At 38.3% G+C, this 16,886-nt stretch overlaps 1 protein-coding gene across 3 annotated transcripts in view; it reads right to left on the minus strand.

Annotated features, from left to right (window-relative positions):
* Positions 1 to 16,886, minus strand: part of MCC (MCC regulator of WNT signaling pathway) — a 187,087-nt gene that overhangs the window by 25,250 nt on the left and 144,951 nt on the right. For all 3 annotated transcript variants that reach the window (XM_072360528.1, XM_072360527.1, XM_072360529.1), the window contains 6 exons: positions 10,165 to 10,311; positions 9,772 to 9,861; positions 8,964 to 9,112; positions 7,114 to 7,254; positions 5,571 to 5,671; positions 3,114 to 3,297 (listed from right to left, as the gene is read on the minus strand). In XM_072360528.1, the coding sequence (XP_072216629.1) occupies positions 3,114 to 3,297; positions 5,571 to 5,671; positions 7,114 to 7,254; positions 8,964 to 9,112; positions 9,772 to 9,861; positions 10,165 to 10,311 (812 nt within the window). The remainder of the gene's footprint in view (positions 1 to 3,113; positions 3,298 to 5,570; positions 5,672 to 7,113; positions 7,255 to 8,963; positions 9,113 to 9,771; positions 9,862 to 10,164; positions 10,312 to 16,886) is intronic.

Consider the following 16,886-nt stretch of genomic DNA (forward strand, 5'->3'; position numbering starts at 1 on the left):
TATAAAATACCTGTTAGAATATTTCTAGGTAACTTATTCCTACACTTCAGCCAAGATAATCCCACGTGTCAGTTACTAATCTGAAATCCCACAGGATCTGGATGAATGATACAGTTCTGCATTTGGCTAATCCAGGTATTCTGGATATATGCTACAGAATACTGGCAAAAATTCCCTTTGCATACAAGAGAGAGAATCTTCCCCAACATTAATCTAGATGTAAGGTTGGGGTTACAGACATAACAGGGGGTTAAGACCCTCCATTTTAGTTTACCATTACAATTGCTGCTCTTTCCTTCTGTTTCATTCTTTTCCAAGCTGCAGTCAAACCTCAGTGATAATGTAAGTTCCACAGTTTGGTTCTGTCCATTAAAGCAATTATGACTTCAAACTACACCACGGACTACTTCTGTTTTCAAAAATTAATTGACAACATTGTCACACTGCTGCCAGTCAAATAAACTGAGATGCTTGCTGTTATTTTTGTTCATTTCATCAGCACCAACCCCTGCATTAACATTTCATTTCAGCTGTTCCCTTTTGCAATCATTAACCACTTGTCTCCATTGGCTCCCCTACCATTTTCTCTCAGTAATGTGTTCAGTGATTTGACATTCAGAATCACATCTGAAATGCCAAACTAAAGATGGGTCAACACTTTTACAAGTCTCTATTCTATAAGATTTCAAAGAATGCAGAGGATTCTTCATTTGTCACAACCCTCAGTGAAGGAGGGCTTCCATCACTTTACTCCCTCTACTCTATTGGTTACAAAGAGAAAAAGCAACAGGACACATTCACAACTAACAGCCTGCAGCCCTACAACAGTTACAGCAAAAGAACTGTCCTGCGGATTCAGAGTGCATTTGAACCACATTATGTAAAACTGTTTTCACTTAACTGCAATGGTTCCTGAATGTCAATTCACAGAGACCTCATTAATGACATGGACATGTTCTACACCCATTTTATTCAATGACAAACTCTTTAAGGCAAATAAAAATATTAAGCATGCAAGAACAGACAGAAATCAAGAATCTGCATTCCTATCTTTGACTGGATTACTATTGCAGTGGATAAGGAAAGGAAATGTGAAACACTGACACTGAAGAATCTGAGACAGCTGGAGGTCTGTGGCAACGGGATGCCTGTCTACAGCAGCAGATACCCAAGAGACAAGAGGACACATATGAATGGATTAAGAAAGTTGCAACACAGGCATGGTAACACCGAAAAAACACGCACAGGGTCCTGGGAAGAGGGAAAAAGAGATCCAGAATGACAGGCAGAGGAGAGTTAAAATCTTCAATTTTTAAATCTGATGTAAGTATAGAAAAAGTGTGTGTCTTCTGAAAGAGCACACAGCTTCCACCTGTGGGTTGCCACAAAAGTGTCTGTAAACTGAAGAGTGATTCTTCTGTTTTGAGACAGGGTCCACGGGAGGGGAAAATCTCAAAACACCTCTGTCTTGCATCATTTAAACTCAAGAGAAGGAAATAAGATTTCTATTTCATATAGGAGCTAGGATTTCAGAGATGTTTTCACTGGTATGTGTGTTTAGACAAGAAAAATTACACTGGGAGTAGTGGGAGATGGGAGGGGCAAAAATAAGCAAGTTGTGATCAGATCAGTATTTCCATATGAACTTCCCCCTTCGATTCTGGAAACTATAAACTGTTAAAAAAGCCCAGACAAACATATATGCTTCGACTTCATATCAGGCATCTCAGAAGTAAGGGAAACACTGAAATGGTGATGAAAAAAGAAAACAACCTTTTTAAGTTCTAGAGCGGTAAAGAGGAGGTGAGTAGAGGTGCTGCATGTATGGCCACTCAGAACACATTCACATGTAGCTGCATATAGGGCATAAGTGCACACAAGCTAAGACAAGTCAAAACAGCTTTCTATAACCTCTTCCCAAAGCTGATCAATACTTCTGCTATTATGAGCAATCAACATGTTACCTGCACACACTGTCACGTTAATTTCTGAAAATAAGGCTTTCTTGGACTGATAGAGCATCATAAAACTTTTCCAAATAAAATACTTCTCTCTTATTTGGGCCTCATTCCCTCAGGTTACCTTCTCGCTGAGTTTTTAGCTCTTTCATGGTAGTCAGATGGCAGGAAATAAGATCCTCTTGAAAAGGCATTGACAAGATAAAATGATACAGTACTAAAATAAACTTCTATAAGTGTCACAAAAAAAAAAAAAAAAAAAAAAAAAAAAAAAAAAAAAAAGACAGCACTTGAATGAAGAATTGGCTCCAAAAATGATTTAAAATAAAATTTTAGAGTGAATCTGAGAAACCAAAATAACTTATAAAGAAGAACTTTGTCTATATTTATTCAGAATGTTTGCCAAATTTGTATCCACAAATGCGCACACATTCACTGCACAGAGTACAGCTACACTGCAGGCAGGCAACAACTCAAAATGAAGCTGTTAGCAGATGTATTTGAGCTGGAACATTGATGCAATAATAGCTCATTTAATTTTCATGGTTTCTTAGTTCTTCAGAAAGCCTGAATCATCCTGCTTTTTTCTGGAAGAACTTACTGTCACTTATGATGTTCATTTGCAGTTTGACATGCAGTGGAACAGCATGGGAAGGAGGAATCTCAAGTAGGTCAAAAGGAAATGAGAAAACACAGAAAATGTTTCAGGATGAAGTGGCTGGAATTGCAACATTCAGGAAACAGCTCCTGAACATTCCAGAACTTCAATGTAAGAGTAATTCTGATCTTCACACCTCTACATGTGCGTGCTGTCCACATACAATGCAAATAAACAGGAATTACGTGATCCAAATTCAAATAAAGCAATAAGAAAGTTACTGACGTAAAATACACGTAATGTTTTTTGCCCTTTATGAGGAATATCTAAGTTCCAAATCATCCACTTGCAACAAGTTTATACAAAACCTTCTTAGCTGCAGTTGTTCAAAGTCTAAGGGCAATTAGACCACTGGTCAAGTCATGGTGACTTGAAAAGCAAAGCAAAGAACTCAGTACATTGAGGTGTGGAAGGTAGTTCAATAAATACAATAAAAAATAAAGTCTGTTTGAGATCACTTTCTTGGGGAGAAGGAAAGCAGATGATCTGTGAGTTACCTTGTGTGGCTGTTGGATGAGAGGCTTTCCCAGGGCTGCACACTACAGCCAGTGACTGCATAGGCTACCCCGCAGCTCCCATCCAGTTTCATCAGCAAGGCTTTTGCAGCATTCTCAGCTGTCTTCCTGCAGTCATGAGCTCTCTTAAGCATCTGGGTGATGTTTTCGTCACCTGTCTGGTCACCTAGTTTTAAACAAACAATCTGTTTCAGAGGTTTGAGTGAGAAGCGTCATAAAAATTACAGCAATAGAGTTGCTTTGATGCATCCTCAGTGTACTTACAAGACAGTGATAATAAATTATCGATCTGTAATGTGAAAGCAGTTTCACTTCTGTGTGAGCATCAGTTGTAACCAGGATTCTGGCTGGACTCCATCTTCCCCCCAGTCACAACTGCCAAGTCTTAAGTAGCGTCTTACCTTACCTAGCTCTGAAGTTTGCAAGGGCATGCACTGCAGATTAGGATCACATTAAGAATCATTCTATGATTCTATGAAGATGTTCATGTTAGTAACAAAATGGGAAAGCACCAGGCTAAATTACAACTCCTGTGCCAAACAGCCCAATGATGTGTAACAGCACAGTTATTTTCAGTGCCTTTTCTCACAAGCACCTGAATGTCAAGCCTAATTGGGTCTGCCAGACCACACTCTTACAGGTTCCCTTTCCACCTGGAATGATTGCTTTATTTTCTACAAGCAGCCTTTCAGAGTATAAAGCCACACATACTAAGCAAAGAGAAAATGAGCGTTGTTATTTATTAATTTGCTGTAATTTCTCTTGACTATGCAGCTGTTAAGCCATCACACTTCAGCAGAGGAAGGACAGAAATCACAGCAGACAATACTCTTGTAGTCCTAACTGCAGCTAGAGTCAAGTCAGTAAGGTAGGACAACCTCATGGCTACCCTGAAATTCTGACCACAGCTAAATGCCTATACTTACATACAATGCAAACACACCATGACTATCAAAAAACAACAGCTTGCTCTATCTCAGATTTTTACCTCATCCTTATTTGAGTCAAATAATCATACTTGCTAAGCAAAATGCATGCAGTAGAGATAACTTTAATGTGGAAGAATGGGATTGAGAATGTTTTGCTAAGAGCAGCTGGGTACATAAACCAAACACAACCTCCTCCAAAACTGTGTTAGGTAGCATGCAATCAGCACTGTTTCTATCATGGGGCTGTAGCTGATAACACTATAACTAAGAGCGGTAGGCAAACACACATGTAAAAAGTAAGCAATGTTCTACTTCACAAAATGCATGTAAGATGATGCCCTACTCAACCCTAAATATTTATCTTTTCTAAGATCTATATCTTCCGTGTGAGTAGGAAATCCACAACTAAATCAGCTTTTGCTGGCCACTCATCTTTCAGCAGGAATGTGGAACGACCAGACACTGGGAAGAAGGTGGACAAAGACATCTACTGTATGGTTGACTGTAGGACAGAGGCTGCGCAGGCAAAGTCAGCTGTACAAAAGCCTACCAGTAGCACTAGAGGAGATAAAAAATAAGCTGAATATTTAATAGCAGAGTGACTGTCGGATGAGTGCATCCAGCTTTCCAAAACAAGAGGCCATACTCATCAGTCCTGTGCCTGTGAAGCCAGATGGTCATTTCATTCCTAAAAGATTCTGGTTTATGTTTCAATGATTTTTAAGAAGCCAGCACTATAAATTACCATCTCAAACATGCATTTACTATGCCTCAGCATAGCAAGCAAAGCTATTCTTTTCTCTCTAAGGGCTTCTCTTTCTATGCAACGATTACTAGTTACCTTCTCCTGTCATAAGAGGTCTGGGACTATAAAACACGTTAACATTCATTGTGTAAAGATCTCTTACCATCAGTAAAATGAAGGTAGAACTAATGTCCAGTTTCAAATACTTCTGAACAATACCATGAAAAGTCTCACTCTATTATTCAGAGAACAGTATATTAAAATATACCCCTTGTCAACTCTCAGAATTAGCTACTTCTGTATTGTCTTAACTCCAAATTCAAATTAGCTGCACCAACTTTGGGGTGGTGGTGAGTTCAACATTTAGTTCAAACAAAATTTGTACTTGTAAGGTACCACAGCTGCATGACTTTAGTTCACATATGCTCAGAAATATCACTTAATTATTTCACTCTGTACAGTTGCATGCCTCTAACAGCCTCCCCACTGTCAGAATAGGCATGCCCAGTGACAGCACACACAATCCAATTTATATATATATGTATATATATATAAAATTCAATGTTGAAATCTGATTTCATTCCAGACTCTCTTTCTCTTTTTCTCTATTCTCTGGATGTGTAAAATTAATTACTTAAGTTAAAAAAAAAGACCAGATAGCATTCTTAAGCGGTGGGTCATGAGATGACCCCCTGTTACAACTAACTTCAATGCTAATAAATGTGGAAAAAAAAAATAAAATGAAAAGACTCATTGAAATCTTACCAACAGAACCAACTCCTGCAGCTCTGAATTGCCCAAGAATGAGACTTTGCTCACTTTCTGCCAATGCCAACAGCAGCTCGTATGCTTCTATGCACTGTTCACTGAAAAAGAAAAACATAGGAAAAAAGATGCTTGCAATCAGTAACAAAAGAAAGGTAGCTAATGCAATACATGACTCCTACCACATGTCCAGCAGCAGGGATATAAAGTGACATACTTAGATTCTGTCACAGGCATTCTATAGTCTCTTTTCTACTGATGGCCCTAGGATGGTCTTGAAACAGGAGATAATGACCTGATGTGATACAACCACAAGAAGCATGTTTCAAACAGGCACTAATATGCCCGATGGTTGAGAAATTCTTTTCCATCTTTCTTAATACATAAAACATGGTATTCTATACTGCACAACAATATTATAGAATAATATTGTACAAAATTATTGAATGAGAAAATATAAGCGAAATACTTTTGTTTCTCTGTTCCTGGTTTTAAGACTTTCCGCCATAGAGACCAAGATACTACGTACAGTTTTGAGTCCCCATTTCTAATGCATTTTAATTTGTTTGAAAACAGATACATACTTATCTGCAGTATACATTTTCTTATAATTTGCACAAGGCTGACAGTAACATAATACATTACTTAAGAGACACACAGTTTGTTCTAAGACCAGAAGTGCCTGTTCCAAATTAGCTGCAGTTGGAGTTAAATCAGAACATCTTTTAACGTAAAGTTTAAAGTAAATTTAGATACTTGTAACCGAACACCAAGAAATTCTCTCAAAATTCCAGCTGATGTTGGAAAGTCACCCTGTATTATGTGGAGTGTCTCTGAAGTCACTGTAAATTACATGGAGTGCAGCAGAATTCCTTGGACCATGGGTCTTATGAGAGGTATCAGATTAACACAGACAATATGTAACTTAAGATCAGAAACAGCATACACAGTCCAAATGTAAACATAACTCAGAAGAACATTCCAAGATACTTTTACTTTCAGGGGAACAGGCTGTCAGAACTTTGGAAACTCTGGTTTCAGAGGGAATGTTCGAAGATACTAATGATGGTATCCCAGCAATGGAGACAAAAGACTTATGAATGACGTGCAGCTTAGAGGCACGATACAGTTTTTCTCCTGCTATACAAGGATGAGGTAATAATGAACATGTTAATTTCCCCTCCACCCATCCAGATATCAGTTTTTCCACATATGCATAAAGGTATGAAAAATAATTAAAATTTCCCAATCCCAAATGTTAGTTCAGTGTTTAAAAACTAAAACATGAATCCATATATCTCACTGCTGGATTGAGTTTGCTGCTGCTGTTGAACTGTGTCTGAGAGGCACACATCAGCAACGTCAAAAGCTTCAGTTACGTAGTCTGTCAAGTAGTTCAACCAATAAGGAAAGTTTTTCAGGGAGGAATCAGAAGTTAATACCACTACAATGGTACATCAACAATTTAACTCTCAGAGACTTCTATCAAGTCTCATTCACTCCCTCTTTCTACAGCTTAGCCACCCTCTGTTTAAGTACATACCTGTACTGCAATGCAAGCCGGAGGGCTGTGGCATTGGACTCATACTTTCCAACAAGCATGCTCATCCTCTCAGCATTGCTCTTGCACTCTTCCAGTGTTATTGTCAACAAGTCATTCTGGGATTTCAGGTGCTCAATACGGCTGCAGAAAAGGAAGTAATTTGCAACCTTCAAGCTTAGCTTGCAGACACTGTCCTGAAAACTCTAAAACAATCATAATTTATAACAGGAAAGATCATTTGGCTGACACGATCTTTTTAATGATGACAGCAAAACCTATCAGTTTCGTGTCCCATACCAAGAAACTAGAGATTCTTTCTTTCTTTCTCTTTGGACTGCTTCTTCTCTACTTTTTTTTTTTTTTTTTTCTCTACTTATAAAGAAATCTTATAAGTAAAGCATAACCCTGTGAAACTGCAGCAAGCAGACAGCTGTATCTTTATTTTGTTGCTGTAAGGTTGTACGGGATAGATATCTTATTAACCTTTTGCTTAATCCTTCTTCTTCCCTTCGTCTCTTCCTGCTGCCCCATCTGCTTCTGTTCTCAAGTGCTGTATTCATCAGTGCAATGTGTGGGAATGTAGGGAACAGGCAGCTGTCCCCTTTCTTTGGAATATTCAGAATAACCATTTCACTCAAATTACTATATCTTCTGAAATACAAACTGAGTTTTCAGAGACATTAACCTCCAGAAGTTCTGGCAATGGTCAAATATCTCAGATCAGAACTTACTCAGAATATTCTTCTCAGTGAGGTCAACTCTAAATTTGAAAATAGGGCTTCAGAACACCAGTATTAGTGATTACTCTCATTACTGTTAACCACAATACACACAAACATATCACTGTGTATCATGACTAATCCCAAGAGCTGGATGTACAGTGAGACCAGACAATTCAGACCACTGCCACCAACAACTCTGAAATCACTGATTTCTTAACAAACAGAATAAGGAGGAGAAGGGCTATTGCACTACTTTATGAGTGATCAAAACAAAACCCTGAATTTCACAGATGTTGAGCATTCCAGATTTTTCACCTCCTATTTCTTTTCTGATATCTCCTATAAGGACATGCTATGCACATAAAATTTGTGCAGTGCACATCAGAACAAGCAAACAAAAATAAAGAGTGCAGTAATACTGAAACAACACTGATAAATGAAAGAGATATTGACTGATCAAACTAAATTTGAGACAGCTGTGGGGAACAGAGAACGTTCAGGAACTCTGAGCCACAGTTCCCGTGATCCCGATCCACAGCTTTTGATTTTACGTTCCAACAGGTTACTGATGCACTGATTTTCTTATGGCTTCTGAAGAATATCAGCAGCTTTTTCTTCTACTGACACCAGAATGCTGCAAACTTTCTTCTGTAGCCAGAAGCTATTTAATGGAGCACTGTCACATCACCATATAACAGTACCTCTGTGGGTACAGCTGATGCTTGAATTCAGCTTTGTCAAGAGAAAACAAAGCAAGCCACTTCCAGAATGACAGAATAATTTATAGATATCCCTATTTCTAGAACCGATGTATTTCGCAGAAAAAAAAAGTCATGTTTACTTGGCCAGCCATAGCAAAGGACACTGTACAGTCCATACTTGCACAGATGATGCCATGCTGACCATGGCACATGACAGAACCATCACAGTCACCAGTAGAGTCCTCAGCAAACGATTCTATCTTCCCTACAATACATTTCATGTTCACTGCAGCTGCCAGAGCTGAGCCTGGACTAAAAGATGAAATGCTCAGAAAAGAAAAAGAAACAGCAACTTCAAAGAAAATAAATAAATAAATAAAATTAACAGTGAACAATACATTTAAGTGCATCTAGTTCTTCTCCTTACCTATTTAATCTCTCTGTCTCCACTTCAAACTCTCGGATTTTACTTTCAGAGATAGCAGATCCATGTGAATAAAGAGTCTGGAAGATTTCCTGGATGTTTGAGCAATCTTGAAGGGAGTGTGCCAAATGTTCAGCCACAGTACTAGATACCTGCACAGAGTAGTTAACAGATCACTGTGAACAGACAGCGACTGGATTCCTCTTACAGTCTGTCTGAATTGAGGGTGGAGTTTTCCTTACTCACTTCAAGACAGTCATTATCCAGTTTTTACTGTGAATTTTACACTCAGCGGAACACTTATAAGTTCTACTCTAAGGTGATATTTTGATTCAAAATTCTACCAACTAAAGGGCGAGCAGCATTTCATCATAGACACAAAAAGCTATTTACTTCTTTGAAAGCTCAGTAAAACATCTGAGCCAAGTTCTTCACTGAAACAAACATTAACACGCAGTGACAACAAGCATTACAAAGCAAAATACAGTTCTCTGTTGATTTGGAAGTTGTGGAACGCAACCAGTCTTTTCTCAAGGAGTAATACTTTGGACTAACTGACACCAAAACCACTGTCTTACAGTCACTCAGGGAATGATTTCTAGCCAAGAAGTAAAAGAAAATGAGATACTTACATCAGGTGAAAATTCCCTCTGTTGAAATATTCTTTTCTCTTATTAACTTTTAAAGGCTTTTTTTTTAATTTTTCCCAATTAGCTCAGATTTAAATTTAGAGAGAAAACAACACTTCTTTAAATAAAACACAAGTCATCTTCAGAAGGTAAGGTGCATGCCCATAATCATTAGTCCTTACCCCTATGCTGCTGATTTCTGATCCTAAGACAGGTCTGTCAGATGATGAAGACTCCGATCTGGTCTTTGACAACTTTACTCTTTCAGCGATCTAGAAGTCAGAATGCTGTACAACTTAAAAAGAGTCCATGAAGATTGTACAAAATGCACACATGCAAAATTGTTCACTAGCTATATTTACAAACCTGAAATAATCCATCATAAGGTTGACCTGCATGTTGTAACTGAGAGAATTACAACTGCTAACACGTTATTACCCTTTGTTGCTCAAATTCCTGGGCCTACTTAGGGCCCTGGAATCCCAGTTAATAACATCCATGCACAGTGGCTGTGCAAAACGAAGTCTGCTTTACCTAGGTAATAACAAGTATTACTGTAATCTACAGTAGCTCACCTTGGCTATGGGAATGTCATTGCTACTACTGCTTGTGCTCAGCTCTCCCGTGCTGGGGTTAATGGGTCGATTTGCAGAAGTGAGACGACTTGGGCTGGATGGGCCTGTTGCCTGCACACTTTGCAAACGAGTCTGCAGTTCCCGAACCTACAATCAAACAAAACAATAACTGGTCTTCCACTTTTATAGATTAGACTGTTCAGAGACTTTCTCATTGTCCAGACAAAGCTGACAGCTTCTTGGCTTGAGAACAGACATTGTGTTTTGTCCTGCGGGAGCTGCAGTCTTTTCATGTGGGGAGAAGACACATTAAGGTTGTTTTAAAATTCCATTAGGTTTTTCAACTATCTTTCGAGGATATATGCAAAAATAATAGTGTAATTATGTTTCAGCTTGTTTCCTACAGTGCAGCAATACTACCTGTATAGAAATTATACTCTCTGGAGGTGAAGTTAATGCACTAGCCTTAGACTGTGATACCTAAACAAAAAACAAAGGATCCCACTGTTAGTGGAAAGCTCCAATGCTGGAAGAAGCTCTTGACATAAAAATATTACAGGATGACTATCGTATTTTAAAGATCAACAAATTCAGATGTTAATCATGCTTTCAAAAACATTGTTAAGTGGAACAACCAAACAGTAAGTACTGTATGGAAGTCCTCTGCAGAACACTGCACAGTCTTCACAGCACATCGGATATTTATACAACTGACATCAAAAGAGCTTCAGGACCTGAGGGGGGAGGAAGAAAGACGTGCAAGAGCCAAGCTGTACTGCTGAGCAAAAGACTATAGGGCTTACTTTGGAATAATTTTAACAAGGAATAAAGGGTTTGCTTAACATAGATTACGACACAAAGTAAAGTGACAGAGCTAATTTTTCTTATGTAACAAGCATCCTGGTCAAAAACAAAGAATAGGAGAAGAGAGAAGTGGTGGAAATCACATGGAGAGGAAAGTTTCCTGAATTTGGAATGTTTACTTTAATGTGCAGATCTCTGCATGGATTAAACTAGAACGTCTCACAACAGAACTTGTGAAATTTTACTGTAAGTCTAGTAATTAGGAAGAGCTCAGTGAACTTGACAACCTCCTGAAGCATGGAATGCAACTTTGATACCTATTCTGTAAGAAAGGTGGGATTTCCATATAAATGTTACCCCACTGACTGATTAAGCAAGCTGAAATTCCATAGCCAGAAAACATAAAAAATTGAGTTGCAATAATGGTTTGGGCCTCCTTCAGCTTTAGACTTAACAAATGCACTAATTAACCTCTGTTTGAGGGCATTCAGCATGTTCTCAGCACAACATGCACAGATCCCTTCAAAATACTGCATAGAGGAAAAAGTTCAAGCTAGAACTCTTCCCAGTCAACAAAGCAGTATCTTATGTCTCCTGCAATCCCCTGCAGTCTGCTTCTATGTCCCCGTTCACCTGCTTCTGTCTCAGATGCTACATAAACTGAAGGTCAGGTTGTCTGAGGAGTTGCTGTCAAAGCAAGAGAATTTTTAGGTAAGTGCAAATCACAAGGAGGAAAGGAAAAGAACATTCTTTACACAGCAGCATGGAACAATTGCATATTACTAATAGGAGGCTGTAGGTGGCAACAACAAGAGTACATAAAGACTAAATGTTCTCATAACTTCTCTGTTCTGTCATAGAGGAGTGCACAATGTGAATTGCACAATGTGAACAAAAATAGTTTCTTTGATCTCTCTGTTGAAAAGGGTGAAGTATGCAACACCTTAAAGGGAAGTTCCAGTGTTTCAAGGAGCTTTGCTGAACAATGAACATGAGTATTTGCCCCACAATTACACATCCTAAGTGTAACTGTTGTAATGAGAGTTAAATGAGCAGAGTATATGAAATGCACATTTAAAGCATATTTCTTCCTAATATTTGCAGCTGAGGCTTCCGTATGCATGTACAACTCCAACGTGGGTACAGCTGCACTAACACAAATCTTATGGACAGGAGGGCTTACTAATGCAAACCAAATATTTTAGCCTGCTGATATGCTTAAAACTGGAATAAATCTTGTATGTTTATACTTGCAGATGAGATATGCCCCTACAGACAGGATTTGTACTGCTTGGTATTAGCATTGAAGAGAAAGAGGCAACCCCAAAACATAATTAAATCAAAATCACATGTATTAGTATGTCTTTAACTCATGCTATTCCAAAGTAACATCTCTGCTGCAATGTCCAACTTAGAAAATGCTAAAATATCTGCCTATGCCCAAAAGCCAGTATTGCAAGATTTAATTCCAAATAATATTCTAAATATCCTAGTGGCAACCAGGAAGTAATGTGTTAAAGTTGCTTAAAATGCTATGTAACTGTCTACTCCAAAATTCAAAGCATCTTCTGTACTATATAAAACTCAAATGTAAGTAGTTTTCCTATATTTTACCTTTTATTACCAAGTAGTAATTATTATCCACAATTCAAGAAGCAATTATTCTTACAGATTTGTAAAACAAGATTCATAACAGAAAGAAAAACAAAGACAGCTAAGACTACAGCCAGGCAAAGCTTTGCTCATAAGACCATTTATAACCATTTAGAGCATTCATCAATCTATACAAATCACTGCTTTAATACCATACCACAGTAGCAACCGCAACTTAAAAAGGCATGAATAACCTGCCTGCTTTCTTCATGTATTTACTGATTCAGGCCATCGTATGAGAAATTACATGCTGAATTTACTGCAAATAACTGCACATATTTTATCAGCACTGAGTGCTAGATGATAATTCTGTGTAGATTAACAGTGCAAGTTTGTCTTACCTGCAAAATCACTAGTCTCACAATCCACACATTCTTCGAGTCAGGATCCCATGATCGGGTGATCCACCCACCAGATTATGCAGAAGCAGCACAGGTAACAATTTCTGGACACCAAAACCTTACCTACAAATACTGCAGTATATACCAATTCCTCAGAATTTACTATGCCACACTAATAGTAATTCTATATGGAAACTAAATGAAGACCAAAGAACAGGAACCAAAGGAAAAAAACGACAACAAAAAAAGAGTTTAAAAGAAGCGGTATCTTTTCCGGATTGGTGAATACATGAGTTAACGAAAGGACTAGCTGAAAAAGCATGACTAAAAATTGCCTGATTACCACATCTTCCATTTTCAGTCTTGTCACCATTTCATTATAAAGTACTCTTAAGATTACTTGTATCAGTAGATAGGAGGTAACTACAGTGCTGCACATCAGATACAATAAACACTGGGAAATGGGCGAGACAAGAACAGAACAGCAGATCCTATAGGAAACAAGTGACAAAGTTGGAAAAACCTAATGGACTGTCAACAGTTTATAAGCTGGTCCAGTCTGGTTCCATGATTAATGGGGCAGGGGGACCCACAGACCCACGCCCTGGAAAAGGGGAAAAGGGAAGGGGCAGGGAGATGGGCCTAAAAACAAAACAGCAGCAACATCTGAGGAAAAAAGCTGATTTACTAAATAAGATGTTGGAATGCAGGATAACACAATAAAATACAATATAATTGGAACTGAAGCTAATAAATCAAATGGACAGAGTGTCCAAAAACCAGAGCCCTGATTCTAATGCTGAAGGTGAGATGGCTAGGGAGCATACACACTGTTGGGGTGCGCAGAAAAAGAGGTGTCTTGTGATCTATGAACAGTTTTGTCTTTCTCTCTGAACAGAAACGCAAAGTCCTCTGGGGTATGTAGTTCTTCTCTTCTGGGAATCAGGTACTGAGAAATACAGACAGTCCATGGAACTGGAGTATCAAGTCTTTAACTCCCAGTGTGCAACATGATGCTATGATGTGGAATACTGATAAGAAAAACCATGAAATCATGACAGGACTAAGACAAGTTTGGAAATAAAACAACAACAAGAGGAAAAAAACCCAATCAAAACAGTTCCACTAAAAGATAGGAAACTGGGATTTGTTAGCTTGGGAGGAAAAATGTGGAAGGAATAAAAAGAAAAAGAAATCTTAAACCACTGCATCACTTTTAGTTTAAAGATAGAAACATCAAGAGGATATTTGAATTACCATAAAGCCCTCGAATTCCAGACTGAGATAATAATTGGTAGACAGGCAGACTCGGAAGAAATAAGGTTGAGAAGCAGCCAGAGGCAGTAAGTAGCAATCTAAGACAATACCTGTAAAAACCAGGAACTGGGAAGAGATGGGGTGGTGGAGGTGGGGTATTCAATAGATAATATAGATAGATATCTCAATAGATGCAGGCCCAAAGAATTACAAAAGTAAAGACAATGCAGCAGAAGGGGCACTGAAGCACAAGGTGAGAGTCATTAAACTTCAGAGAAACTGATAGTTACCAAGGTGAGTCAAGAACAAACATTTTCTGATATTCTGATATACTGATATAACTGATCTAAACTTACATAACTTCAAATATTACATATTACTACTTCTGTGTTTAGCTACAATTCTTCAGTTACTTTTTAAGATTTTATTTGAATGCTGAGAATTGGAGTAGGAAATAAGGGAAAAAGCAAAATTTATTGTGAGTGCCCTATAAACTAAATAAAAAGAGAACAAAGAAAGGATAAAAAAGGGGATGATGGGCTACAGAAATGCTGGACTTAGGAAAGACTTCGTAAGTAATTAAGAAGCAACTGGGACTTGTTCACAGAAATGAATAGCACATTTGAAGAACTACTTCAGTGGAACGTGCTTGTTGTCTATAATCATGAGTCTGAGAAACTTATTTCTGTTTTTTGTATTTTACACATGCACACTCACATCATCATCATTTCTTAACACACACTAAGTAAAAAGCACAGATACAAACTGCCTGTTTTTACTGATTTCCATATTCAAAAGACACCTGCTGCTTTTGTTCTTAAACAAAATAAGAGGCATGCATGAGATTCTTTTCATTCTACCCTACTTGTGACCTTTCTCCTTCACCATTCAGTATCCTTGAACCCCTTCCATAATAACATAGGATTTTTTTTTCCCCAGCATTTTAGTATCACTCCAATTTTTTTTTTTTTTTTTCCTATTATTAAAAGGGTGAAGACAAAGTACAACCAAGTACAGGGAGTTAACACCTCTCTCTCACTTTCCATTTTATTCATGCATAGTACAGATTTGTGGAGGAGAATCATCAGTACCAGGACCAATAAGCCTGATTAGCAACAGATCTACTTTCATGGAAGGCTGAATAAAATAGTCTTGAACTGCCATCAGCTTACATCGTAACAGATGTACTTCCTAGTACTTCTCAGGGCACTCTCCTCAATGAATTCTCTAGAGTGGACTCAGCTCAAATCTGTCCTCATCAGCTAAGATACATTTTGTAAATGCCCTGCCTTCTATAAAAAGGGACGAGCTTACAAGAAACGTGAACGAATTTAACTGTCACTGGTAGCTTGACTCTTCATCCAGGACTGAAAATAAAACCATAGTCCGAAAGATTCCCCTGAACAAAGAAAAAGAACAACACCCAGACACATTCATCTATGTGAGGTACGCTGCCAAGGTTTATACATAGGGGGGTTTTAAGTAGCAGGACAAGCTGCAGTGCTCTGGGCTACATGTTACCAAGTCCTCTACAGCCTTGGACATCTTTTAGGCGGGAGTCCCTCACACAGTGCTTCTTGCTGACCAAGGATCTGGGTGCTGCACATCTATAAAGGATGCAAAGCAAAGAAAACTAAGGATGTGACACTGGTCATGAAGACTGGATTCTCTGATAGCTCTGAGCACTCTGATCCATGCAAGCATACAGCTGGAAACACGCTTAGGTGAGGGCAGTCAGTTTATCTCAGCCTTTTCCTCATTTAATTTTGGATTAACCACTAAGTACTGTCATACAAACTTGGGAAAAAAAAGCAAAGCTCTATCTTCTTAATAACAGAGATACTCACGTGTAATCAAATAACATGCATCTGAATAAGGCGCAGAACTGAAAACAAGCTTTGACTGCTACTGCCTGCCTCTACACACCAAGAGATCAGGAGACAGAATAGCTCAAGGATCACCTTATGCTGTGTAAGACTGTAATAATGTCTAAAGGCCCATAACATAGTGGCTTTGTCAGTGTGCGGGATGGTACATTAAAACTACAGTTTTCTAATTCACTGTAGGTTATATTTTCACTTAGGTCTTAAGTTAAAGACAGCTAAAACATTAGGTCTGCACCTTCTGGTTAGTTTGGTGAGCAGATATGTTAAAGAAATGATCACAACTGAAAGTATCTGATTAACTGCACTAGTTTGTTGTTGTTGGTTTTGCCTTCAACAAAAACTCTCATCTTTTATTCTACAGTCACGATGAAGGTCACATGCTATATACTGCATGTACAAGAGGTTCTGCATAGGAACACAAATACTAATTCTACTATTGTTTAAGCCTGCTGTTACACATGGCAGTTTTAAACTGCACTGCTCTGATTCCAGTTTTATGCTAATACTATTCCCACTGGCTGGTACAGAAGTTCCTCTGCATTTCATTTTACCATTTCTCTGAATCCAGTAATGTAAACATGCGTCACAGTTAGCAGTTTCCAGGGCTCTGACTAGCCCAGACTTAAACAAATCTTATGTTTAATATGGCAATATCACACCGAGATAAAATAAAATCTGGTGTTATGAAATTAGCTACAGGGCAGGCACCCTACAGAAATACAGATTACCTCATTTACTAAAGACCCATGAGAACCAAACTCTTCATGATTGTTGTTTCATA

Source organism: Excalfactoria chinensis, chromosome Z (genome assembly GCF_039878825.1).
Source record: "Excalfactoria chinensis isolate bCotChi1 chromosome Z, bCotChi1.hap2, whole genome shotgun sequence".
Lineage (NCBI taxonomy): Eukaryota > Metazoa > Chordata > Aves > Galliformes > Phasianidae > Excalfactoria > Excalfactoria chinensis.